The sequence below is a fragment of the Paramisgurnus dabryanus genome, chromosome 1 (assembly GCF_030506205.2).
Source record: "Paramisgurnus dabryanus chromosome 1, PD_genome_1.1, whole genome shotgun sequence".
In the NCBI taxonomy this organism is placed as follows: Eukaryota; Metazoa; Chordata; class Actinopteri; order Cypriniformes; family Cobitidae; genus Paramisgurnus; species Paramisgurnus dabryanus.
The window spans coordinates 40,888,114-40,915,734 of NC_133337.1; the positions used below are offsets into that span (position 1 = coordinate 40,888,114).

At 36.3% G+C, this 27,621-nt stretch overlaps 1 protein-coding gene across 3 annotated transcripts in view; it reads left to right on the plus strand.

Annotated features, from left to right (window-relative positions):
* The window catches only part of ptprea (protein tyrosine phosphatase receptor type Ea), a 112,139-nt gene that overhangs the window by 22,349 nt on the left and 62,169 nt on the right, over positions 1-27,621 (plus strand). For 2 of the 3 annotated variants that reach the window (XM_065262467.2, XM_073815009.1), the window contains exon 1: positions 24,847-24,943. In XM_065262467.2, the coding sequence (XP_065118539.2) occupies positions 24,862-24,943 (82 nt within the window). In that variant the 5' untranslated portion in view covers positions 24,847-24,861. Of the gene's footprint in view, positions 1-18,151; positions 18,416-24,846; positions 24,944-27,621 lie in introns of those variants that run through there. The other variant, XM_065262466.2, reaches the window with a different exon arrangement.

Below are 27,621 nucleotides of genomic sequence, written 5' to 3' on the forward strand. Positions count from 1 at the left end.
GACGAACCTGCAGAACAACGTCTTCATATGGAGGTATCGCAATGGTGTGAGGCTGTAGCCTCCGGAGGTCGCATTTCTTGGCTGCATATGTCATCAACACGGTCTTATTTTTTTTGAATATTAACAATTATAAAGTTGACTATTATTCTTAGTTAATCGTAAGTTGTTGTAATGTGCTCATGACTTGCAAATGTAATGCTCAGTTAACTTAATTAAACCAGGCTTGATGACCAAAAAGCGATCTCCGCAGGCTGCAGCCTTCGGATTGAGAAACGGCACTGCTAAACCATGACCACCGTGTACTTTACTTTTTTAAAGTTATTTTCAGCTTACCGAAGTGCTCTGCTCGTCGTCTCCAAAGATAGAAGTAATTGACCCCTCAATCAGACGAAGTCTATCGGCAAATCCTTTTTTTATACTGGCGGAGATTGGTGAATTAGTTATCCTTGAAGTGCTTTAGGCACACAAAAATGACTTTACCCACAGATATGGGTACATTTCTTACGCTCTCGTAACTTCTGCATCCTTGAGCTTGGACTACAATATCGCAGCGAGAAATAAAAAATGGCGGATTGCTCGAAGTGTTGGGCTAGGAGTCGATCAGAGGTGGAAAGAGTAATAAAATATTGTACTCAAGTAAAAGTAAAGTTACTTTAATAATATTTTACTTAAGTAAAAGTAAAGTTACTGGTCTAAAAATCTACTTAAATAAAAGTAAAAAGTAAGTTTTTTACTCTTTTACAACTTTACTCTTTACAGCGGGGAGAGGTGGAGGATTCTAGTACAAAAACGACAAGGGAATATAAATCTCAAACTAGTTGTTTTTTATTGTATGAACATCTTTACAATTAAAGTGCAATAACAAAAAGTTGATAAAATAAAAACTTTTATGGAAATGTTTAAGTGTGAGGAAATGTGAGTTATACACTTTTGAAGGTGGTCAGCAGCTAGTAAATACAATCACTAGGTTGTAATTGATGTATTGCTGGTAACACATTATTTTATCAAACTATATATAGTTTAAATGAGCATATAATGAGATGAGTGCCATGGCTATATACTTTTGACACATTTATTGTCTTCTAGTTTCCCTGACCTGGGTACCTGATGTCAGACCTTTATTCTTCTTTCGCTCTCGCTCTCGCTCTCTCTCTCTCTCTCTCTCTCTCTCTCCCACGTTGAATGACCTGCGCATTCTCGAGGACGTTCTGAAGTTGTGTTTGATTTGACGCGAAGCTGCCAGACCTCGGAAGATAATGCGCATGGTATTAAAAATGCGTCGTGCAAATGACCGGTAAAAACCCGGTCGACAATTTCGTACTCAAGACAGAGCATGAATCCTACCTTTCATAGTAATGAAACACTCGCTTCGCGTCAGTGGAGAGTGGTCGCTTAAATATGACCAGGGGTTTCTTTCATAATATTTGAACTGAGGCGGGTCTGCATTAGCGCGCGCCTGTCTCGTCCGTCTCCATGGTTTTTTTTGCGCGTTCCCCTGCCCATCAATCATCCGTTGCGCGTCTTTATCACCTTGCTTTTTTAAATATTTTTTTACTCCGTAACGGATATGATTTAAAATGTAGCGAAGTACAATACTTTAAACAAAACATACTTAAGTAAAAGTAAAAGTACAGATTTAAAAAACTAATCAAAAAAGTAAAAGTACACAAAAAAACTACTCAATTACAGTAACGTGAGTAATTCGTTACTTTCCACCTCTGGAGTTGATGTCCTTATTTGGCAGTTCCGCTGCAAATAATGTGACGTAATTGTTCAAAAAACGTAATAGATAATAATCACAACAGGTTGGAAAATATGACCGAAAAAGAGTATAAAGATATCAACAAAGCACCTGAAGAGACTAATTTCAACTTTTATGTACTTATAAACACTACAAATATACAACAAAATGCATTTACGAGCTAAGAAAGTGGATTAAGCATGATATGTCTCCTTTAATGCCATCACTTTTAAGAAGGTTGCGGTCATGACTAGGGGTGTGCCGGTTTCAGAATTGGTGATGACGGTTATGACGTGAGTCAAATGTGACGGTTCATAACATAACCGTCTGTGGGGGGCGTTTTGCTCGTTTAAATGTTTGTGGATTGACGCGAAAGTGTAATTTTACCATAAAATCATGAATGTGATGCCAAGTGTGTTTTAAACAGTAATGACTTTAAGCAATTTAACAGAAAGCAATGAAATATTTAAAAACACACTGTTAACAGAAGACTGCGCTGTCACTCTCTGCCCAGAATAAATGAATCCTCTCTCATCTAACGTTATTTTGATAATCTTCAGAGAAACAGATTTAATTGTGTCTATATCTGTCATTACATGGACCAGAATGTGGGTTAAAAAGCGTCTTGAAGAGGTTTTGCTCATAAATGCATGTAAAGTAAAGTAATATGACCTTGAGATTTTTATACTGTTATCAAACTGCACAGTATGCGCAGCAAACGCAGCTGACAATGGCCACGCGCGGCAAACGCTCTCCACATCCAGTACGCGCTGTTCAGTTCTCACACTTGCGAAGTAAACCGGCGTTTGAATAAACAAGACACTGATTAGCTACTTACTCTACGTTTATTTAAAATTAACAGCAAGACAAGCAGTGAATGTGCTTTCAGGAGAGTAGTAGATTAGCATGGGAGAATTTGAACTTGAAAAGCGGAGTGTACTGACGTCTTTCCGCGGTTAAAACAACATTCCTTCTTATGGTCATTCATGTTTATTTGATGCTATAAATTAACTAGAAGGAAGAGATGATTTGAAAGGTGAGACTTTGTTTAATATGTTTAATCTCAAAAGTAACCGAAAAGTAACCTGGTCTGTCCTGTATGGCAGCACGTTGTCAGTGTCTGCTCCGCTCTGTATTTTTCACTGCGTGAGAACATGGTGGGGCGTATAACACAGACTGTTAACAATTGTTTTAAATAGTATTTAAAAATTCTGTATGATACTTTTTTTTATATATATTTTAATAACACGGTTTTGCCGGTTATAGGGTTCTAATGACGGTGTTCAACTATAACCGTCGGTCTCACGGTTATATAATGACCGTCACAGCCCTAGTCATGACAGAGTTGCCCTTGCTTCTTTTTTGTCCACCAATCAAGTGACTTGATAAAAAAATGAACAAATAAATAAATAAATGAGTAAACTACTTAAAGTGTGCTCTTATGGAGTGCAACCATGGGATTTAAACTTACTATCCAGCATGTACCTAAGTGTAAGTTCACTTGCATTTTGTACAGTATTCTACAGTATAGTTTAATTAAATAATGTATGTTACCAGCAATACATCAATTACAACCTTACAATAGTGATTGTATTTGCTTCTGACCTCATATTATTTTTGCTTCAAAAGTGCATAACCCACCTGTAAAGATCATTAAACAATTCCATAAATGTTTCTTAGTTTAAAAAAGTTTTTTATTTTTTGTACTTTTTTATTGCACTTTAATTGTAAAGATGTTCCTACAATTAAAAACAACTAGTTTGAGATTTATATTCCCTTGTTGTTTTTGAACTATACTAGAATCCTCCACCTCTCCCCACTTAAAAAAAAGTTACTTTTACTCTGAGTAAAGTTAAAATGACTTACTTTTTACTTTTATTTAAGTAGATTTTTAGACCAGTAACTTTACTTTTACTTAAGTAAAATATTATTAAAGTAACTTTACTTTTACTTGAGTACAATATTTTATTACTCTTTCCACCTCTGAATACTAGTAATATGCAAAACAATGCAACACTTCTCGCATTTCTGTTATGTGCCACTGTAGAACAAACGTGCATTACTAAGTGCGTGGTTGTGCTACGTTCTTGTACTTATTTTGCACTACTTCTACTTATTTTTTACTTAACTAAATTATTTCCTTTGTTGTTGTTAGTATGTCCTACTGGACAATGCAAACATGACAGATGTAGTATGTCCGCAATGTATAGATACTGCATAGTTTGTTCCTGTCTGGTTTTCGCATGTGGTTGGTGGTTTAAAGGAGTGATAGTTTTTTCTCAGCTTATTTCGAATGTTCTTCAGTTTGACTACAAATGCTAGCTCGCTGACAGGGCACAATGCTTTGAGTTTCCTTTCCTTCCGTTTTTTAACTCTGGGTTAGCTTTAACAATGACTCTGACACTGCTGATCTGAGAACAGGATTTTACTCACTTTGGTTGGAGTTTTGGCTTGTAGTGTTGAGCAGTGTTGTAGTCGAGTCTGAGTCCAGATAAAGCTGGATGTGGACTTAATCTTCTTGACTCAGACTCAACACTCGATCTCTGGTCTTGGTCTACACACGGGTGTTGAGGGCTGTTCTCCGTTCAGTGTTTGATGGCCACTTTAAATGATCGTGTGAAGCAATGGCGTCCGTGCCTCAAGTCCAATGAAATGGTAACACTGGTGCGTAACTCCAAAAAATTAAACCAATGGAGAGAAGAAAAGTCCGCACACAGTAATCAAAATAATGTCAAAAACATTTATACTTTACCGAAATGATCCATTGGCCAAAGATGCAACAATACAGACAAACGTTTCGGGCTCAGCCCATCATCAAAGGACATTGATGATGGGCTGAGCCCGAAACGTTTGTCTGTATTGTTGCGTCTTTGGCCATTGGATCATTTTGGCAAAGTATAAATGTTTTTGACATTATTTTGATTACTGTGTGCGGACTTCTCTTTATCACTTTAAATGATCAACATATCAGCAAGTCCAAATTTGTCTCACGTTAATGAATGATCATCTTTGTTTAGCCTAAGTGTTGTGTGACGGCACTGTATGGTACAAATAAAGGCATATGACTCTTATTAATATCACAATTGTATCTATAAGTGTCCGTCAGGCCATGAATGACTCTTGGTTCACTTTATCTTTATCACAAGAATCTTAGTGGCCGATGGTGTTTTAGATTTTATACCGTATGAGTTAGACAGCCACCTGTATTCACTCTCTTCATTTTAGTTTTTGTTTTACTCCTTATGTTATTCATTTTAAACATCAACACAGTTTCCCCTGTTTCTGGTGTTCGTTCTGTTCAGAATGGTTTTCATTGCTGTCTAAACAAGATCAGACTGAAACGTTGAGCCTGCAGATTTGCTCTTGCTTTCAAAGAAATGCAGAAGAGATAAACTCATGATCTAAAGTAATTTTCACATATCCTGCTGCTTATCAGTGTTGGGTAAGCTACTCAAAAAAGAAAATTAATTACTAGTTACTAATTACATCTTCAATCGTGTTATAAAATTACTGTACAAATTTCTATTGTAAAACGTTTTTAATGACTTATTACTAATTACTTTCTAAATCTTATTAAGTAAATGGTACAAAGATAGGCTTTAAACAGCGCAAATAGATTAAATAAAAGTACATCAATTACTCTCCTCGCACTTTTAAAGGTTCAATTCTCACTATTAACTAACTACTTTTGCCTCAATATAATCCCAATTACTGCTTATTAATACTTAGTAAAGTTATTAAGTTTAAGTATTGGTAGGAATTAGGTAGGATTAAGGATGTAGTATAAGGTTTTGCAGAATCAGGCATTAATATGTGTTTTTAAAGTATTAATAAACAGCCAATATCTCAGTAATATTAATGCTAATAAACAACCAGTTAATGAGAGGATTGAAAACTACACTACAATGTTACTATTAACTTACCAAAGTATTTAAAGTGAGAAGGATAAATGAAAAACATGCAATTTAACGTTAGACTTTAAATTTTTATTGTATATTCCTCTATTGTATTATATATAATTTATCTACAGTACATGCACAGTATTTAGTTCAATTACATCAGAAGTAACTGTAATTAAATAACTGGAAAAATAAGAGTACATTTTCAAGGAAAAAGTAATTAAATTACAGTAACTAATTACTTAGTAACTAGTATTTCTCACTTAAACATATACGTTGAAAAATTAAAGTAAATTAAAGTAATTTTTAAAGTTAATCCAACTTTTCAGTTTTTACAGTGTGTTTTCCAGGCCTGAGAAAGTTATGAAAATTAATCTTAAACTTGCTTACAGTATATTTCTGTTTAAAGTTTATTGCTCAGGTGTTGAGAGAAACCTGCTTACAAGTTACATTGATGTCAACATGTGAACGGGTTGCTCTTTCAAGTCATTTCTTTTCAATTAATTATTAAAAAGTGATTAATTCGCATCTAGTCCTACAATTTGTCTGGATCTGAATTTTTTTTAAAATATCATGTTTATTAATCAGAAATAACCAGAAAGGTCATGAAAAATCAAACCACGTGGAAACCCTGACTGCTGTCTTAACAGTTGACAGGTTACAATTTTCAAAATTGAAACTGAGCGGCAGACACTTTTATTAATTTAAATATCTATTCACATTGCCCGACATTTCTATTTATTTCGTGATGTTGTTTCTCTCGTATCTTTTTTTTTATTTTATTTCATCAGCACCTGTGTTCTCATGTAGGGCTGGGATAAACGATTATTTTTTAAACGATTAATCTAGCGATTCTTTTTTCGATGCATCGATTAATCTAACGATTCATTTTATCAGTCCGATTCGACTTCGATTCGATTCGATTCTCGATTATCTCCCCATTAATTAACTAATAGCAATTTATACATGTTGATTTACATATCTGAATGTAAACATTTCAATATATGTTGATTGCTCTTGAAATTTCAAAATAAAAAAAGACTATACAAGTGCAAAATAATGCATTCTTAGTCAAGAGGTAGCATTTAATAAAGCGTTTGCAGTGCATACTGTGCAGTTTAGTAACAGTATAAAAATCTCAAGTTCAAATTACTTTATTTTGCATGCATTTATGAGCAAAACCTCTTCAATGTGCCTTTTGATGGTCACAGTGTAATTTTTATAACTTGATTTGTTTAATCCACATTGTTTTCGTGCTGTTTTAGTCCATGCAATGACAGATATAAACACAATTAGACTTAAGAAGCACATACATTATTAAATCTCTTTCTCTTAAGTTTATTAAGATAGATGAGGACTCATTTACTGCTGTACAGAGAGTGAATAAAAGCGCAGTCTTCTGGCAACAGTGTGTTTTTACATATTTCATTGCTTTTTGTTAAATTGCTCAGTCATGACTGTTTAAAACACACTTGGCATCACATTCATGATTTTATGGTAAAATGACACTCTTTCGCGTCAATCCACGAGCATTTAACCCATAAACAAAGCACTTTCACTTTAATTGAGCTTGAGCAGCGCAGCAGAACCACGCAGAAACGATCGCAGCACTGTTGCTACAGAGCCGCGAGCTCGCGCTGTTCATGCGGCAGGGTGCATGCTTGTTAACATGGGCGCTGAAAAAACATGCGCCGCTTACGCACTGCTCACACTTGCTGTGAAGCCGGCGTGGACTGGAGCCACTCGCATTGCTACTACTCAACGACGCCGTCTTTTTGGGTCTGACGAATCGACGCGCATAGTTTGTGTCGACGTATTTTTTGCGTCGACGTCATCGATTACGTCGACGCGTTGTCCCAGCCCTATTCTCATGTCATGTTTTCATACACCTTGGTTTACATTCCTCAGAAATCAGTAACTATCATTCATCAAAATGAAACCCGACACATTTATAATGCACCCTCTTCACTTTTGCCCTACAGTGAAGTCAAGGTGAAAAATAAATGTCAATTATTTCCAACGTTCTCTTTCCACATCAAAGTTTTTTGTAACATCGGACAAATGGATTGAGCTGGAGATTTATTTTAAGTGTGTTACTTAAGATGAATTAATGGCAAACCAGGGTACAAAAAACTAAAAGAAAATATTTTGTGCTGTTGTTTGCTAAGGCAAAGATTTGTTGGAGTGCAATACTTTTCAATGCAAAAAAACATTTTCAGCCATTTTATCATCAGGTGAGAACCATTAGACTTTAATCATATACAGCAGGAACCCAAACCATATCCGGAAAGCATTTGGTGGGTTTAAATTTACTTTCATATCTAGTAAGCAACCACACAAAACACCCTAGCAGCCAGCCAATAATGCTTATGCTTTAAAACATGCATGCATATTTTGCAAATATAAAGCAGTTTCAGTTTTGATTCATGTGATGGTCCGTTTATGGTTGACTGAGCTGACTATCCCAGTGCCCTCAAATTTCTCAGCATCCGATTTGATAACAAGATCTGAAGTGGTTCGAGGAAAAATCTTTCTGACGTGATAACAGAAGGTATCTCTCTCTCTCTCTCTCGCTCTCTCTCTCTCTCTCTCTCTCTCTCTCTCTCTCTCTCTCTCTCAAAAAAAGATGTTTTTTTGGAGCCGTCGGGAGAAACCCAGTGATTGTCTATGTGTTTGCGGCTGCCGATTCAAAAGCCTTGGGCAAACACTTCTGACCTGACTGAACAGGACTGACTGATAAACGCTGATAGAAATTAGGAAAAGGAACAGATAGGGTGTGCGGATGGAAGGTAGATAACCACACGTTTGTGTCGTGTGGCCAGTTTTGCGGTTTCCTGTTTTGTGGTCTGTGACAAACACAAAGCAGAAGACACCAGAAGTGTTTAACAAACACAAGCACACATGCATTCATCTCACTCGCACTTGAATGCACAGACAGGTGATTATCTACAAGGCTGGATTAGTACTAGTGTTGAGATTTCGCACCACAATGCTCTAATCTCATTGGCTCGACCCTTGAGATTCAATCAAGAAAGATTGCCGTGCTTGCAGGACTCGAATGCATACAAGTAAGAGGAACTTATCACATTTACTAAGCATATTTATTTCCTTCCACAAAAAACATAATTAGCATTATACATTTGTCTCTTTGACAAAATAATTATGAATATTGGGACAAACAGCAGACACCATTGTGTAAAAAATTGTTGAAGTCAATTTAATCTGCTTTGCTCATGTTTTTGCATCAGATAAAGAAAAAAAGCCAGCGAAGGTGAGACTGTCATTGTAAAATTACTAAGAGCAAAGGGTTAATTCACTTAATGCAAATTTTATTCATATCAGTGTTTAATGAGGGTTAATTTTGATGTCGTGTGACCATGTGCCTCTGTATGTGTACCGAATAAATCACAGGTGACAGGTGTGCTCTTTCACCATTTGCCAGTGATCTCTATAGCTTTACCTAAAATATGAAACATGCTCGGCAGGGAGCAGACTGCAGGTGATTAATGAGGCGCTGCATTTTTACCTTTTTCACCCCGGTACACGCCGCAGTGCAGAGAGATCATGCCGCAGGGAGAATTGGTCTCATTCACTTAGCATGCATACGCACAAATTTTTCTTAAAATGTGCGTACGGACATTTTAACTTATAAATCATGATTCCACAAAAACTTTTGTTCTAAAATTTATTTTAAATGAATGCAAAAACGAAAGAACAACTTACAGCTAAATATATCAAATATATAAATGTTCTTGCGTTTTTGCATACATTTAATATACATTTTAGTATGAAAGTTTTTATGGAATCATAAGTTAAAATGTCTGGTCGCACAGTTTACAAACAAATTTGTGCGTACGCATGAGACCCAATATCTGAACCTCTCGCTGGGTGTACGCAACGTAAACATTTGTGACTGTTTAAGGAATAGTTAATCAACAAAGATAAAACATATCATGGTGCGCTATATGTTTTCTGAAACCATACGAAAAGTTTTTTGAGAACCAATAACATTTAGCAAGTTCACTTTAATTGACAATTTCAATACAATTTTGCATTGTAGCAAAGCAGATTCAAAAGTAAATACACATTAATATAGGTAGTATAGACATTTATACAATAGAGGTTTATGAAATATATAGAATACATGAAAATACATTAGGAAAATTCTGGGCAGAAGCCAAATAATATGATAAAGTCTTTTTTTTCTTATTATTTTGCCAATTTTCTCACTATTGCAGCAGTTACATTTTCAGAATGTCCTTTTTACTATATTTATTTTGACATTATTTAACACTTTTTTTTTTTACATTCCACCAGTCATTAAACGGCCTTACACCAGGTCACTTCTCTGATCAGATAGCTATAGATAGACTTGTTAAAACTGTTCAATTTACATTCGAAATGAGTTGCGTCTAAACATATTTTAGTCCGATCTTGTGCAAAATGCAAATAACCTATTCATTGCAGCGGACACGCGCCTGAGTGCACGGTCAAGCATGAGCAAAAGGAGAGAGAGAGAGAGAGAGAGAGATGGTAGCAAGATTGACAGGAGATGACAGAGGAAAATGTGCTCAACAAAGTGGTCTTACAAAAAGCCTATTATTAATAAACATTTTATTTATCTTTTAATATGCATGTTTGTTGTTGTAGGACTTAACGGGGTCTAGGAAGTTTTTATGACATACTGCTGACGCTCTTCGTCGTTCTGTATAACTTTTAAGAATTACAGCAGACGAGAAGCTATAAATGCGCATCATCTTGAAAGCAAATAAAAATATACATAGTATTAATGACATGAGATGAAAAGCTATAGTCTCTCGTTCTCCCTGCTTGTGCATTCAGCAGACAAATACATAGGATCACCGCCGCCGTGTGTTTCTCATACGCTGCATGGTGTTCAGGATGTCTTGATTTTAAAGTGACACTGTGTAGTTTTTCAATCTTCGTAATATATTTTCAAGACTTTTGTGATGGTACATTGACTTAAAATAGGTTGAATGACATATCTACCATAGCCTGACGGGGTCTGTATCGCTTTTACTCGTACTTGAGGTTTCGGAGAGTGTATATCACGTGACTTTGTGGTACTGTGGTGGCGTCATGGACCTGTGAGTGACTTAGGCGATCCGGGTTTGATTCCCCTTTAAAGCAATTTTTTAATATAAACTTTAACCAAGTGTAAACCGTTACAACTGGCTTGTAAATGTGAGCTACGCAAATTTTTGGTGTTTGAAAAAATAAAACCCATGAAATTATATTCATATGATATGCTGGAAGGCACAATTTGTGACCTAAAGAGTTGTCGTCTTTTCCTTTGCGACAGTGCCGCGGCGCTTGTGGCCTCTAGGGGCGCTAGATGTGAAAAACACATTTCTAGCACCCCCTAGTGTCCAAAAAGTTCTGCGGTGTCCCTTTAAGTAATAAACAAAACTTGTAGTGCTGTATGTTTTTGCGTTTTATTTATTTATTTATTTTTTTTGCTGTTTTCAGCCTAATAAGTTCGGTTGCCGAACATTCGGTGGATCCCTACATGATGCACAAAGTTTGAATAATTATTAAATATCAGGAGACTTTGAACGTGGTGTCATACATACTTTTGTGATGCTACTTTTTGGAGTTTGACAAACCATAGCTAATGTCCACCATGAATGGTAATCTGCTACTGGACAGGGACATCTCCTTCTGTGTTCAACAGAATAAAATCACTTACTAAAGAAAGCAAATTCAATTTAAAGGGATAGTTCACCCAAAATGAAAATTCTGTCACCATTTACTCACTTTCATGTTGTTATAAACCTGTATAAATTTGTTTGTGCTGATGACCACAAAGAAAGATATTGAAAAGAAAGGTTTGTAACAACATTAGAGTAAAAGATGACAGAATTTTCATTTTTGGGGGAACTATCCCTTTAAGGTGAACTATTTCATCAATCAGAAGATATCCGGGCTTTCCGAACAGATGTGGGATGTTGAATCAAAGTGATTCAGCCTTTGCTGGTGGCTTTTATTTCCGTGACACTCTGACTATGATATTGGACCGCACCCAGAGTCTAAAACCCAGTGTGGTCCACACCAACCCAGGTGCAGAGGACACAATGCAGCTCTTTCTTCCACTGGGGCTGTTTATGTGCAGCATGACCAACTCACATCGGAGAGGAAGAGCATGGGAAAGAAGGCAGAGAAAGGGAGGAATCGCTGGAGAGCGAGATAGAGGAAATGAGCTGAAGGTTTAGGGTGGGCAGGGACTCTGGACCGGATTGAGGGTATTGACCAACTATGGATGTATGCGTCTGCGAGTCTGAGCTTTTTTTAAAGCAGCGCTCAACACACACAGAAGCTTTCTCAATTTTATCGATTGCAACAGTCTACTGTAAGATCAACCTCTGAAACAAAACGTTACTGAAGTATCCAGGGTCCAAAATGAAACGTCTTGGTACTTCAAAGTGTATTTTGCATTATTTATTAATTTTAATAATAATTAATTATTAATAATAATTAGAGAGTGGGGTACAGGACTGGCAAAGGAACCTCGAGCCTTGGGTCGCTAAAAAGGCGTCTGCCCCACATGTTGGAGCACTGCCCCATACACCATGTTCTCAAACACATTTTGCATTATTTATGAGAAATAAATGTTTGCATTATTTGTTTATATATTTATTAGAAACACTGCAGTTAATCTTCTTGCTTGCGTGCTGCTGAATTACAATGAATTTTGCATCTTTCGTGCATCTATTTATCTATACATAGATACTTCCTCTTAAGAAAACAGTGTTGCAATATGTGTTGATCCTTGTGCACACCCTACAGAAAATAATATGCATTTTGACTCTACTGACAACACAGATCCAATGCAATATTTAATTTATTCCAAACCAGAGTAGAGGTTTAAAGTTTTAAACGTGCATGATTTATTCTTATATCAGATATACCTCGTCATCTCACTCCGGCCTGCCCTTTGTTCGGTGTCATCAAAGATTGTTTATCTGACACACAATATTCACAAATGAATGACCGGAGCTGAATATTGGCTCTGTCTGTCCGGCTGTCCTCTATCTGTGATACATGATCATAACACGGTCCTATCAACACAAGCAGAACTCCAGAGATATGCTTTTATAACCTGATATGTCACTGACAGGAAACACATGCCCACTCCGAGGGAAACACACCAGGGAAAGAAAATACGCTGAAGTGGAAAGAAAACATTGAGCTGAAGAGTAGAAAGGTTTTGTTCTGGGTTTTTTATTATCTTGGTTTTTGTGTCGGCACTTTTGTGCGGTTGTTCTGTTTGTTTTTGCTCTGTAATGACATATGCATGATATTTAAAGTGGAAAATCAGGCTATTGGTATGAATAATTGAAGCGTTGCCCTTGTTTATGTGACAGTTTAAAATCAGGGCACTGAATTCAGGCCGTCATTTGCCTCATTGGGACAGGAAACGACACACGATTAGATGTGATATTTTGAGCGTTCCCAGCAGGGAAAAGATCTATAGTGCCTCGATGTGCAATGTACTGTCTCTGTGAATCACCACAGTTTTAGTAAATGTTCTGGCTTTTACTGTAAATAAGTTACGTTTTAACCAGTATCATTTAGGGCTATAGTGATAAAGTGTCCCATTAAAAATACATGTCTGAAATTGATTCTGAATAACAAGGCTGCGATTCTGTGTTTCATGTGCAGCTTATGCGTGTACTACGGCGATTTGGTCAGTTAAAAGTTCTTATCAATCTGAAATCATTATGAGTCTGAGTCGTTTATAATGTGCATTTAAAAAGCAACACTTGTTATGCTGCATTCAGACCAGCCACGGTAGAGGCGTCAAGAGGCGCAAGTGATTTCAATGTTAAGTCAATGTGAAGACGCGCATCTGGAGGTCTGGAGAAGTTTAGCGCGGCAAGAAAGATGCCATTCCGCCTCATTCGCACGTCAAGTTTGCGTGCATGGAACTTTGGCGGAAAAACTCGCCGCATTAACCAATCAGGAGCTTGCTCTATTAGTGACGTCATTACAGAAAGCAAGTCCCAGAAGCCCCTCCCATGACGCAAATTTTCGCGTGAATGAAGCGAGTAAACTCAAAATGTTCAAGCGACAAACTAGACGCGGTAGACACAAATTTGACGCCTCAAACGTTTTTTGGTGTGAACCCACAGTAAAACAAAATCATTCAAAATATTCTTTATTATCATGAAAATACCTGAAACTATTTGATGAACAGCGAGATAAATATTCTTATAGAAATTTTCTGGAATAGTGTTTGTAATGGAGTTTCTGCATGAGAGCGCCCTCTGGGTTTTGGATGTGCCTGGATTTTACCGTAATTCATTAAAATTCACTCATTTTGAAAACGCGCATTTGCAAGATTAATTGTTACAGCCCAAGTATCATTAGAAGGGTTTCCATCCAAATGTGAAGCGAATCTTTTCAAAATTCAAAAAAGATAAACAAACGAATGCTAATTAGGTGCGTTCCCATTAAGTTGTTCAAGCGAATAACGGTGGTATTTGTAACCTAGTAAGTTAACCAACAGTAAATAAAACAAGACACGCTTAGAAAATTGAGACAGGACTGCATTAAGTTAGTTATAAATTTGTAATTGCCAAACTAAATGCTGTGCACAGAAGACAAAATGCTGTCTTTTTGATGCAGGCACTAGCAGCAAGGGCAAAGTCGAGCCCCATATATGGTAAAAACAACGTCAGCGGAAACAGCTAGACGATCAGTCACATGGGTTTATTGTTGGCTATGTCAGAATTTATTCAGCAAATGTGTTTCAATCTCCCATTATTCGCATTTACTCTTTATCGCATAAAGCCTTGTTCAGACCACCAGCGACTTTCTTGCTGTGTGTCTCCCGTCTTTTTCAATGAGGTGTTGTCATAAACAAATAAATACCTGTCCACTCCAGTTACTGACGAGAAAAGGATGATGCAAACTCCACTGCTTTGCTCCCATTGGTAGTCGCTCCCGAATATCGCAGTGTTTCCGCTATATACATTCTACCGTGGCGGCCCGCCACGCCTTCGGTTGTGGATAGAAGGGATACAGCAAACGAAATCTTGCCGGATGAGCACTGTTTTATCCTAATAAAATTAATTTTAAATCGCTCATCATTTTGCATAAAGTTCAACTTTTCTTAATGTTCTTGCATTGACACGCCCATCCATTTGCCAACGATCACTTTCGTTTGTTTTGCTGGAAGTCGCTAAGCTTTCATTGAAATGAATCACGTCACTGTGCTACTGCTAGTCACTGGTGGTTAAAATAGGGCGTAAATCAAAAACCACCTCAAGCTAGCGTAAAAACGTTTTTGCAAATTAATTTTGGCAATTTCCATCACTCGTTTCTTATGCAATACTTCAAAATGTGAATAAAATCAGTGTGATTGAAACCCAGCTTTTGTCATTTACTACTTGTTCCTTAATTTGATTCTCAGATCTGATTGTGTGCACAGGGTTTGTGCATAATTGCAAAATGTTCTGTCAACATTATTTTAACCATCATATTATGAACAAGATAGTATGTATCATGCTACTCAACCTGAAATCAGACTCTATTGAATCAGACCATATGAATCATCAGACTCATGAATCAGAATCACACACACTGTTTATGTTTGTTTAAAAGCCTGAGTCAGACTGCTCGCCTTTTAACATCTAGGCTGTGCCGGACAACAACATTGATCATTTCACCCCTCGCCCCGAGTGTTTTTCCTCAGTTTGAGATTTACTCGCTCCACAGAGAGCTTCATGCTTCCAGCATGCGATCAGAGATGAATCTTTATTCATTCAAAAGCCTCAGAGTTCACCGGCCGGACATCACCACCGGAGATCTGCTCCTTTCCAGGGATACATTGATAGCAGAGATGTGCATTATTGATGTTAAGACTTACATTATTTCATGTGAGCTCATTTTAGATTTATGTTGTGATGGAAAAACACTTTCCTAAAATCAGTTTTGTTCCGTACGACTATCACAACTGAATACACCCCTAACCTCTCCAACAAAAAACCCTTAACCTCTTTATTTATTTGTCTGTGCTTTTATCCAAAGCAACTCACAGTGCATGACATTACAATATTGTCAGCATGTGTGTTCCCCCGAGCCCAAAACCTTTTGCACTGCTAACCCATGCTGAGCCACAGGAACAAGATTTTAATGAAATGTTGCCACTTTACCCACGATTCCATGCATGTGGGAGACGACAACATGGTAAACCACATAGTAACCCCCTCTCAGTCTGGTTGCTAGACTGGATGGTTACCATAGCAACAGTTTGGCATTCACAGGCGTGGGGGTTCTGTACTTGCATCTTTTCTCAGGACTATATATTGTACTTAAGCACTTGGGTCTCTTTCCTTCACATCTTCTTTGTCTTTATCAAGCTTTCTTTCGTTCCCTCAACATCCAGTCTCTGTCTCATTTAAATTCATGTATGGTGTCCCCCTGAGGGGTTGCTGGGATTATATTACACACAGAAAGCATCTCTGCTTTTGGGCTTTAGGCGTTTCAATGTGTGGCGATATTGAGAGCTGTTTAAATTTTAAAACGGCAGGTGAATGTGATGGACTGACGGCTGGTTGAATTTGAATTGAATCTTTTTGCTGATGTGTTTGAGAAGCAACAGGAGCTGTTAAATATATTTTACTCAGACTATTAAGCGCAAATGGTGGGGGGCGATAGAAATGGAGCATGACAACGGTTTCCTGTGTAATTTTAGAAAATGGATTTTTTTTAACTTGACTCATTTTGCATGTTGTGAAATTGTGAATTAAACTTTAGTCTGTAATGTGTAGATGCAATGACAAAATCCTGCATTGGCTTAACCCAGGACATGGGGTAAATCAAATTACGTAATGGGTTTGTACATTTAGTTTGATGTTGAAGGTTTTATTTACACAAGAATAAATCAGATTTGGTGTGTTTCAAACCACACTGCAAAAATTGATTTTCTTGCTTAGTATTTTTGTGGTGTTTTAGTATAAATATCTAAAATATTTCAAATTAAGATGTATTTTATTGATGAGCAAAAAGACCTAAGAAAATGTGTCCAGTTTTTAAACAAGAAAGTGAAAGAAGTGAATTTGTGCTTTTAAAAAAATTGGGCTTAGATTTTTTTCTTGAAAATTTCATGAATTAAGTGTTTAAAGAAGTATAAAAATAAAGTAAAAAAGTAAAAAATATTACCCCATTGGATGTTTTTTTTTTGCATGTCTTAAACATAAATTAGCTTAATTTTATTGTTTTTTTTGTCTAAAAAACTGTAAATGTATGTTAATTACTGGCAACAGAAAATCAGAAAAACACAGAAATCCTCATCAGCTTTTTTCAGCTTTTTTCTGTTTTTTTTTTTTGGCTATTTTCTCAAGTCATTTTGCTCATTAAGAAAACATCTTAATTTAAAAGGGAAATTTCACAATACTTTTTTAAGATGTAAAACAAATCTTTGGTGTCCCCGGAGTACGTATGTAAAGTTTTAGCTCAAAATACCATATAGATAATTTATTATAACATGTTAAAATTGCCACTTTGTAGGTGTGAGCAAAAAATGTACCGTTTTGATTGTGTCCTTTAAAATGCAAATGAGCTGATCTCTGCACTAAATGGCAGTGCCGTGGTTGGATAGTGCAGATTAAGGGGCGGTATTATCCCCTTCTGACATCACAGGGGGAGCCAAAGGTTGCAGAGAATGGTTTACCAAAAAACTTAGTTACTGGGTCGTTACACATTTTTTAGGTTGATAGAAGCACTGGGGACCCAGTGATAGCACTTAAACATGAAAAAAGTCAGATTTTGATGATATGTGCCATTTAAGAGTTTTCAGATACTGAAAACAACACAAAAAATACTAAGTAAGAAAGTAATTTTATACAGTGCAGCAAGCAATTTTGAGTTTAAAAGACATTTAATAGCTATCCAAACACAGACAAGATGTTGAGGATAAAACAAGGCAAAATTTGGGCTGTCAGTGAAAATGTAATAGATGTTTAACCATAACCCCAAAATAAATAAACTTAATTAATTAAACCAGTCACCTTGTAATCACTGTTGACTTTGCTTTGATTGACTATCATACAAGTTATTTTGGCAAAAACAACATTTAAACAAATTCAGGTATATTTTGGCTAGATTGTGGGTTACTCATAGCCAGACTATATCAGGTCAATACTTAATCTAAATGGTAAAATGTTGGCTATTGCTTGCTGGGAAGACTGAAGGTTGAAATTCATACAGCATTGAACAACTTTCTGGTCAGCATCATTGCTCCTAAAAGTACTTGTGCCTATCGTTTTTCTCAATAGTAAAAAAAAGATTATGAACCAAACAACCAGCTCTGATAAATAATAATGTTTTGATTTCTGATTTGAAAGGGAAACAAGTATACGAGAATTGTAAAAAATGCCATATGTAACATGTCAACAGGAATTTAATAACGTGCTACATTATTCATAAATACAAATGATAATCAGAATAAAACATCTAACCTGAGTTTTTCTCTCTCTCTCCCCAGATTTAAGTGCTGTATCTCTCCATTCTTAGATCCGGTCTATAACGACAGACAGATACACAGACAGAAGGTGGGAAAAGTAAAAAAAAAGTGAGAAAGAAGTACGAAGAAGAGCTCATCTGCTTTTTCTCGAAAAGATCGCACAGATGAAGTGAGATAGAGAGAAGGTTTGAGACCTTAAAGGAGCAATGTGACGGCTGGATTTTATCTGCAGCTCGCCGGCTACGATGGACCTCAGAACCAGACATTGAATCTCTTCTTCTCAAGGTAGGAACCTCTTGTTAAAACAAACAACATTTTCTAAGTAAACAAGAGAGGAAATGACTGTAAAAGCTGTGTATACATGCTTGTGTACTACTGTAGGATGGCTGGGTTCATTTAACCGGATCTCGTGTGGTAATCGAAATGGTTAAATTACATTATAACTCATGTAAAATGTTATACAGCCAAGCTGAAATGTACGAACAAATGTAAAACGACATGCACACAAACTCTCTGACAGACTTAGTAATTTATGTTTATAGGATTCAATTTCGTTCAGACTGTGCGAGCGTGTAAAGTCCAACCTGTCTGCTTCATGTTCATTGCATTTGTCATATAGTTTGATGATCATACGCCGCGTGTGCTTGTAAATGTTAAATCTTTCTGATCTTCTCGCCGTCTGGAGGAATATTAAAAGGCTTTTTTCTTGTTTTCGGTTGTCCCTGCACAGCGTCTCTCATTATCAGCGCAGTAACCAAACACGAATACATGGAGATATATCACTGGTTTGTGTGTAAGCGCATCCACGGATAAATGAGGCAGCGAATGTTTTTGTCAGAGAAAATATAAGTCTGTGCGTGTGTAGCGTCCAGTTGCTTGAAAAGTGTGTGTTGGATTACAGCATGAAAATTGGCAACGTATAAAAGAAAATAACCTCTATCAGTCACCAGATTGTGGACAGCATGTGCCGTGGACACACATACAAGCTATAATAGTTAGGGTCTCACATAGACACAGATTGGTTTTCATCATAATACGAAAAATGATATTTTCGGTAATTTACCTCTAACCCTTAATGTAATCCTCCTCATACAAGACTGTTGACATTATTAGATTGAACGCGAAACATGATTCGATTGATTCATGAGCCTGTCAAATAAAGGAAGGCTTATTTAAAAACACACAAAACACACTTTCTCTATCATTCACATCAGGACCAACAAAGTGTATCTTAATCACAAGTTTTTTTATTAACTGCAAAAAATATATTTGTGAAGCGTGGGTTGATCCAACAAGTCATCCAATTTTTTTTTTATGATATTCGGATTGCGATTGGTCGGGTCATTTGAAATGAAGATTCCAATTAACTATTTTAAACAATTACAACTTTAAAAAATGCGAGCCAAGAATTGAGTCTGGTACAAATTTAATTTTTTTGCCGTCCGAGTTGCGGGCAGGTTAGTTGAAAACGTTGGTCGGCTGCGAGTTGTTTATACATTGACCCGTGCATCACTAGCACAAACTCACAAACTCGCAAGCATGGCCATTAGAAACAAGGGTTGCATACTTTCAAGGCTGGATACTTTCCATGGGAATTACGGGAATATATGGGAATTAACGGAAATTTAATGCGAGATTTAATCCGTTAATTAACAAGATTTAATGCAGTTTGAGATGACTTTCTACACACATTCCTCAGTCACATGCAATAAGCTTACTATAATAATTTCTAAAGGATTTTTAATAAACTTAATCCAGGCTTGATGAGCGCAAGTATCAAGATTCTTTCTTGAATTAAATTTTTTTAACGCAAATAAAAATGTATTTAAAAATAAATAATTGCTGTTTAAAAGTTTGGGGTAATTTTTTTCTTTCCTTTTTTTAATCGTCATTTTTTGCAAGCATATCTGCTTATGTTTGAAAAATGTTTATTTATTTTTGTATATGATATAGTTTATAGACATTTCCCTTAATTTCCAAATAAGTTATAATATTATTTCCAAAATTGCCTAGATTAAGTTCCCATGGAAAGTTTTTCAGAAATTTACCAGAAACTTTCTGCCCCTTTGCAACCCTATTAGAAACCCTCTTTATGTTTATGGCTCGGTTGTGCATTTTAAATGCAAAGTGCATGAATTTGCACATCTATCTGATTGAAGATGGTGTCACAATTAGGTTTTCTTTGTTACCCAGTTTCTTCAATTTGCGTATACTGTAAATAACACAACTTTTCAAAGTCGTGCAATGTATACGCCAACGCCAGTCCGTCCCGTTCCTTTCGGTGGATAGCAGGTGCTTGCAAATAGCATGCATCTTTCGTGTATTGGTTTCTCACATTTATTTTTCTATTTTTAAACCATTGTCGCTTTGGGATAGAGTTAGATTTGTGGCTTGGGTTAGAATGTCTGAAGTATAGCAGAAAGTTGTCCTAACCCCAACCCCAAGTGACAACGGTAAAAAAAAAACAAAAAAACATATGCATGCAAAATTAGACTTTAACGTATATCCATTGCACGACTTTGAAAAGTTGTGTTATTTATATGCAAATGAATGAGACTGGGCTGGTCTGAGACTTCAAGGCACTGCGACTTTAACTAAAGCTTTCCTACAGTACTATGTCTAATTTTTAGTCATATATGTCTTATATCTAAACATAGCGTGTTTTTCTGTTGTGCTTAAAAATAGACTGGCTTTAAATTAGCTGAAAAGTAGTTCACAATTATTCCAGCCAGACTTTTTGTCTTTTTGTCTCTCTTTTCTGTCCTCCATCATTTAAGTCATTTCATTTCCTTCTCCGTCTCGCCTTAGGATCGATCAAAGCTGGGGTTTCTCTCCCCAGGATTTCTGCATGGATTTCACGTTTCATTAATAAAATGCCAGCGCGCACTCATAAACACATGCACACAAACTATTTATCTCTTACAGTGGGCAATCTGATCCAGCTGAGCATGTCATGATGTGACGCCATCCTCTTTGATCTCTCTGTGGGATCTTACCCTAAATTGTTCAATGCATTTTTGAAGACTAAATGGAGACTGACATGGTTTCAAACAAATTACAATCTTAGGAGGGAGAGGCCAAAAGTGAGATCTGGACTCTGATTGGCTATTCTGTGATTTAATTTACTCACTTATTTGAGCAATGTCTCCTGCCCCAAAACACCCCACTGTGTCTTTAATAAACCAAAGCTATAATAACAAAGGCATGTCTTTAAAGTCTATGTAAAATATCCCATGTACTTTTTTCACATGTGCTTCTTTACTGCATTGTCTTAAGCTGCTTGCACACCGCCAGCGACTCTTTTTAATTAAATCGTTATTGTTGTCCTAGTAACTTTATTGCGTAGCTGGACATGCTTATTTTCGGTCGCCAATAGTTACCATCTGTGTTTGAAATTGCCCCTATACACTTATTCCCCTTTCCCTACATTAGTTTGGTAGTATAGTCCACTTGGATGAGTGAATGAATTTGGACACTAAGCGATGGAAGACACAGGAGTTAATTTGGCACGCACCTCACAGGGGTAGCGGCTACCTGCTGAGTGTACATCAGTTTTACACTCATTATTGCGGTGCATTATGGGATTGAATAAGTGCACTCGGTAAAGTCCTTTATAATTTCGGACACCACGTAAAATGGCTGTCCCCTCAAATAGTGCACCGTTTTAGGGGAGCTATTTCGGACACAGCTACTATCACTTGTTATATCGGAAGTTTCTAAGCTTCCATAGAAATGAACACGATCATGTCGCTCCACTTTTGCTAGTTGCTGGTGGTGTCCACGCAGCTATATAGTGCAAAAATACATCGGTGCATGTTATTTAGTCATCAGAAAACAACGCCTACTTTTCCAGGTCTAGTCATCTCCCATTGGAAGTTCTGCAAACATGCATGCATTATGGATGTGACAAAAAAGGACACAACTTTTTGATATTTTCTTGTATTATTTAACTGTTTTATAGTCACTGCACATAGTCCTAAAATAATTAAGTACATTTTATTTAAAAACTTTAGCAGATTCAAGTAATTTATTTGCACATGTTGTAAGGAATACCCTCAATCCATTGGGCCTGAATATTTTTTATTTTTTAAGCTTTTTCACAGAATAAGAACTGATAAGAACTTTAACTACTTAAATATTTGTTAGTAAAATGTCATAAAGGTTTAAGCTCTTATATTATTGATGTTGTTTTGTTGTAAATTATACTTTTGTGAAGTCACCGTTCAGGTGATCAGTGTTTCTTTACATGAACCCTGTTCAGAACATTATATTGTAATTCTCTCCACAGTGCTGACAATGCATGTCAAAAACGAAGTTTGTGTGCGTTTCTGTTCAGAATCAAGTTTATTCAATGACTGACTTGTAGTCAGTCATGAATTTTGTGTTATAATGCCATTTATAACACTAAAAATAACTAGGTCCATAGAAATATGTTAAAGAAAATAACAAACAGTAAATTCGATTTATTTAATATTTTTACGACAGCAATGCTTCAATTTTCAAAAAAAAAAAAAAAAACTAATAGACTTTACCTAAACGATTAAAATAAATCTAACTTCAAATATCATGCATTATTAAGTACATTTTATTTGATTTTATTAGGTAAGTTTTACTTAAAAAACAAGAAAATTTTACTTTAAAAAAGTTCGTGCAAATTGTTACAAGGATTTTTTTAAGTAAATTTTGCACGTTTTTTTTTTTTTCAGTGTAACTTTCCGTGAGATCATTCTAAACTAGAAGCAATAATACCCAATAAATAGAGAACAGATGGCTCTTCAAAAACATTAAATATTTATTTTATTTTATTTTATATGCTCAATTCTCAAATGTACAGTAAACTATAGATAAAAAAAATGCTTCAAAACTTTAACAGAAACTTTGCATGGGTATTTAAACCCCTAGGGGTGCAAATAGGAAAGTTCATTACAATGCAATACAATATCGATTTTCTCTGCCAGCTATGCAAATTTGTCAATATGTTTTTTTATGTAATTACGATTCGATTAATTTATCTATATTTTAACATTACGAGCTTAGTTAAGAAGTTACATTTTTAATAACTTAAAACGCAAACAAAATATAAAACATGAAATACATGAAAAATACTCTTAAAAAAAGAACATGAATAATGAGGGGCAAAATGTCACATAAAATCAAGCTTATGATGACAACAGTCAAAGTCTTTCAGTATTTGGTCCCAAAAATGTGCAATAAGGCTGTGCAAAAATATTGATACAGCTAACTATCGTGATACATTTTTCAACGATAGTGTATCAATATTTCAATCTCTGTTGTTGCTGTCCAGTTGTCTGTCATATACGGCCAGTAAGCGGGAGTGAGAAAATGGCAGAAAATGTAAAAACACCTGCTGCTTTCAAAGCCTACGCGTGGAAGCATTTTTGCCAAAAAAAGTTTTAAAAATGCAGCTCTATTTTTTTAATTTTTTATAAAAAAAGAAAAAGTATTGCAATTTATTGCAACATGCAATGTATTGTATTGTATCATGATACATTGTATCACGACCAATGTACCGTGAAATGTAACGTATCGCGAGGCTCTTGCCAATACCCAGCCCTAATAGTGACAATCACTCAGGTAGTTGTAAACTTTAAGCCTAACAAGTGCTGCAGTGGTCTCTTTTGAGAGATTTTTTCTTTAAAAAAATCAAAAGATCAACATGTTTAGGAAAGAGGACACTGTGTTTTGCATGGACAATATCACCTGCAGTGCTAAGCACACGCTCGTCTTCTGTCTCTTTCGCTGTGTTCATTCATTTGCTGAAAATGAGCATTTTGGCAGAAATGCGCAGATGGACGTTACGTCAAGTAATGAGGGCACGGAGAGTGTCAAAATTAAGGCAATATTTAATTTGAGGCATCGATGCATCGTATCGTTAGAAATATAACCGATGTATTGTTCAATATCGATGTATCGTAACAACCATATAAACGAGCAAATATTGACATCTGAGAATTCAGGATGGGTAAAAACTGTGCTTTTCTTAATAATGTTAACATTTGCATGGATTTGCCCATCTGTAGTCAATTTTTTTCATTTGTGGCTGATAAGAGTCCCAGGTTTATCTGCATGTTTGAGATTGCATGTTTACCTCTTTATTTTCTGTAATCCATCAGACTGGCATTGTGTTTGCATTGTCAAAGAGAGAGAGAGAGAGAGACTTTAAGGGCTTAGATCAGTGTCCTCTTGTTGTGAGCGTGTGTTTGTGTGATTCAGGACAATACCACCCAGTGTAGTAAAGTGTTAGCCTAGAAATCTAGACGCACCCTAGCGGCCGCAAAATATATTTGCTGCCAGGGTTTAGTCTAGGCACTCACAATACACTTAACAGCTCCAAAAACCAAAATTTGGTCAGGCCAATCACATCGTGTGTAGCGTCTGTGGGGCGGGCTTAACATGATGACGACAGAGCTGCGACGGTTCCTACTTGAAAACTTCGTTCTTCGTTGCTCTGATTGGTCATAGCGCTATCCTATTGCGTGCAGAGGCATTTTGAAGGACAACCTTATATCCCGCCCCTTGCATTGAGCCGTTTGTGTGAAGAGTTGCCAGACCTTACATCTTGATGTAGGTCTGGCTAACCAGGCTAGTAAAGTGTTTGAATGACCCACATTTCTATAGTTGTTTCTCATAAGCCAATCCGAGCGAGAAACGGCCTTATGCAACTCTAATCAACAGTATGGTCCTGACAATCTGTTCACACACACACACACATGCTGATAGTCTGGCAGGTTAATAACTGGGCATGTGGAAACTGTCTCGGAGGATTTCTGCTCTCGTGCTGTGATGTAACGGGTGAGAAGCATCTGATTGTACCTGCTGTGTTTGGTAAAAAAAAATATGTTTAGACTTGTCCTCTTTCATTGATAATGATGTTAATACGTTTAGCAGGTTTTATCCAAAGCTACTTACAATCAATCTCCAGTAATAGTGATGCTTAACCATGGTTTAACTATGTTTTTTATAAGCATGGTTTTAAAACCATGTCTATTTTGTGGAAACCTTAGCTTTACTACACTCACCATGGTTAATTTTTTAATGATTGTGTTGAAACAAAACCTAAACGGCAAATCAAAGGTAAAGATTAACTTAGTTCGGCAGTTTATATACTTGCTGGTGGCATATCAACAGGGGTCCCTGCTATCAGGTTAGTGTGTGAGTGTTAACAGATATCGCGGTATACATCACAAGTCAAGCTAAGCTTCTTTTTATAGTCACTGCAACCTGTAATACTACATGAAGCATGACTGCAGGTCATAAATTAATCCTGTGCTGGAAATGAGCAGATTAATTCTGGGTTTAGGATCTAGATGCACATTTATTCAGTTTTAAACAGATAAATGTAGTTCTATGAACAGAATGTGTGTAGATGACAGAATCTCCAGATATATGTTATAATTTTCTTATCGTCAGTCAATCTTTATGAAACAGACAGGACTCTACAGATGAATTATACAGACGTCTAAAGAAAGCGGTACGAGCTACTGGAAACTTTAAAACACATTCATCTCACATGCTGTAGTCTGTAAAATACTGCAAGCAGTATTTGAATCGGATCTCACAGGAATTACGTATTTTACAATTTTGCTATTTTGTATGAAATCATATCAAGTTAATCTTATTATATAAAACAACAAAAATGAAAGTCTAATGCTATGTACACACCAAACGCGGGGCATTGCGTTACTCGCTCTAGATTACTCGCGGGATTTAACTTGGTGTGATGTGAATTTTTCGCTCGAGTTTAATATTTTCAACTTGGGCAAAGACGCGTTTTAGGCAAATAATGTGTGTTTTCTCAGCAAACGTCAGGGCTCCAGACAAATTTTTTTCACAAGGAGTACAGTGGCCCCCAACTGAAAATTTTAGGGGCACAAACAGAAAATTTAGGGGCACATACCATAAATCAACATGCTAACCAAATATTTACATTTCTATTAAGTAATACACTGTATTACTAATAAATACTTTGATGATAGATGCAGAGAGTACAATGTGCTGTTTTAAAAATCAGTGTCACATCATAAAAAAGGTCAAATGTACGTGTCGCACATGTGCGACTGGATGTAAAATTCAGTGGCACACCCTCAAATTTTGGTGGCAGTCTGGAGCCCTGAACGTTCAGCCCATATCGCATCATTCGCATCGCCCCATGCGAAGACCCGTCTGATCGCGTCTTTACATTGACTTTGTATGTAATCTACTCGCGCAAATCGTTGAACTTGCATCTGGGGTGAACCCACAGTTACCCTGCCCCTAACCTCACGGGGCGAGAGGAAATCGTACAAAAACTTTCAAATGTGGTCGTGCGAATTAATACGAATTAGCCACTTTTTTAAATACATACAAATTGCTATGTACACTACCGGTCAAAAGTTAAAAAAAATAAATGACTGAAATGTTTAGAATGATCTTAAAAATAATTTAATCTAAAAGTGTATGGTTAAATGCTTGACATTACTTTCGTACACAAAATTATACCTGTGCCAACCAGATACATTTTTGTTATTTAAAAAAAAAAATTTAGTTTAAAAACGATTTATTTTAAATACATGACTTATGGTGCGTTCACACCAGATGCGTAAGAGGCGGTAAGTGGTAATGTCGCGGCGTGGATTGCGCGTTCCACGCAAATTGAGCATTGCCGCATGACCTGCATCAGTTGAAAATCTTAACTTAACAGGAAATAAAAGTATCTTGTTTGAAAGAAAGTGCGTGAGGAGGTCGAACAATCTTGTAAGTTTTCCTCAATTTGAGCTCTATGAGCTCCTCCCATGATGCAAATTTAATTTGTGAGTGTCTTGAATAACTAGAATTTCATCCATGACTTTCATGCGTGAATGAAGTGAGTACACTCAAAATGTTCAAGCGTCCAACTACGCGCAGATAGCGTGTTTTTGCCACATTTTTCGTGTCCGATGTGAACGCACAATTAGGCTGAATAGTGAAGAAAAACAGCCAATAAGAGCCCAGATTAAATGTAAACTCCTTAAATATTCTTTAAAGTTCATCCATACTTCAAAAAGCTTCTTGATAAAATGGCACAATTACAATTTTAGTTTTCTAATAACAGAAATGAATCTGTTCGGCACAGGTATATTTTTGTCTAGAAAAGTAATTTTAAACATTTAACCATACAGCATAGATCAAACGATATTTAAGATCATTGTAAACATTTCATTCAAGTATTTCAAAACGTTTGACCGGTAGTGTATATCTCACATCAGAATGTAAAGCTTTACTGACGTAAACACAATAATATATAAATACTTATAATACAACACAAATCTAGAAGTTATACAGCTTACAAATCTTGAAAAGATTGTTTGGTCATTTAATCATGGGTTGTTTTTTGTTACTCCTTCTTTAAATTGCAAGCTTACAGTATAGTGTGTTTAATGTAATGGTTTAATGATTAAAAGCTCAACATAACAAGAGAGGCTGTTTAAGATCTGGGACTTTGACCTTAGCAG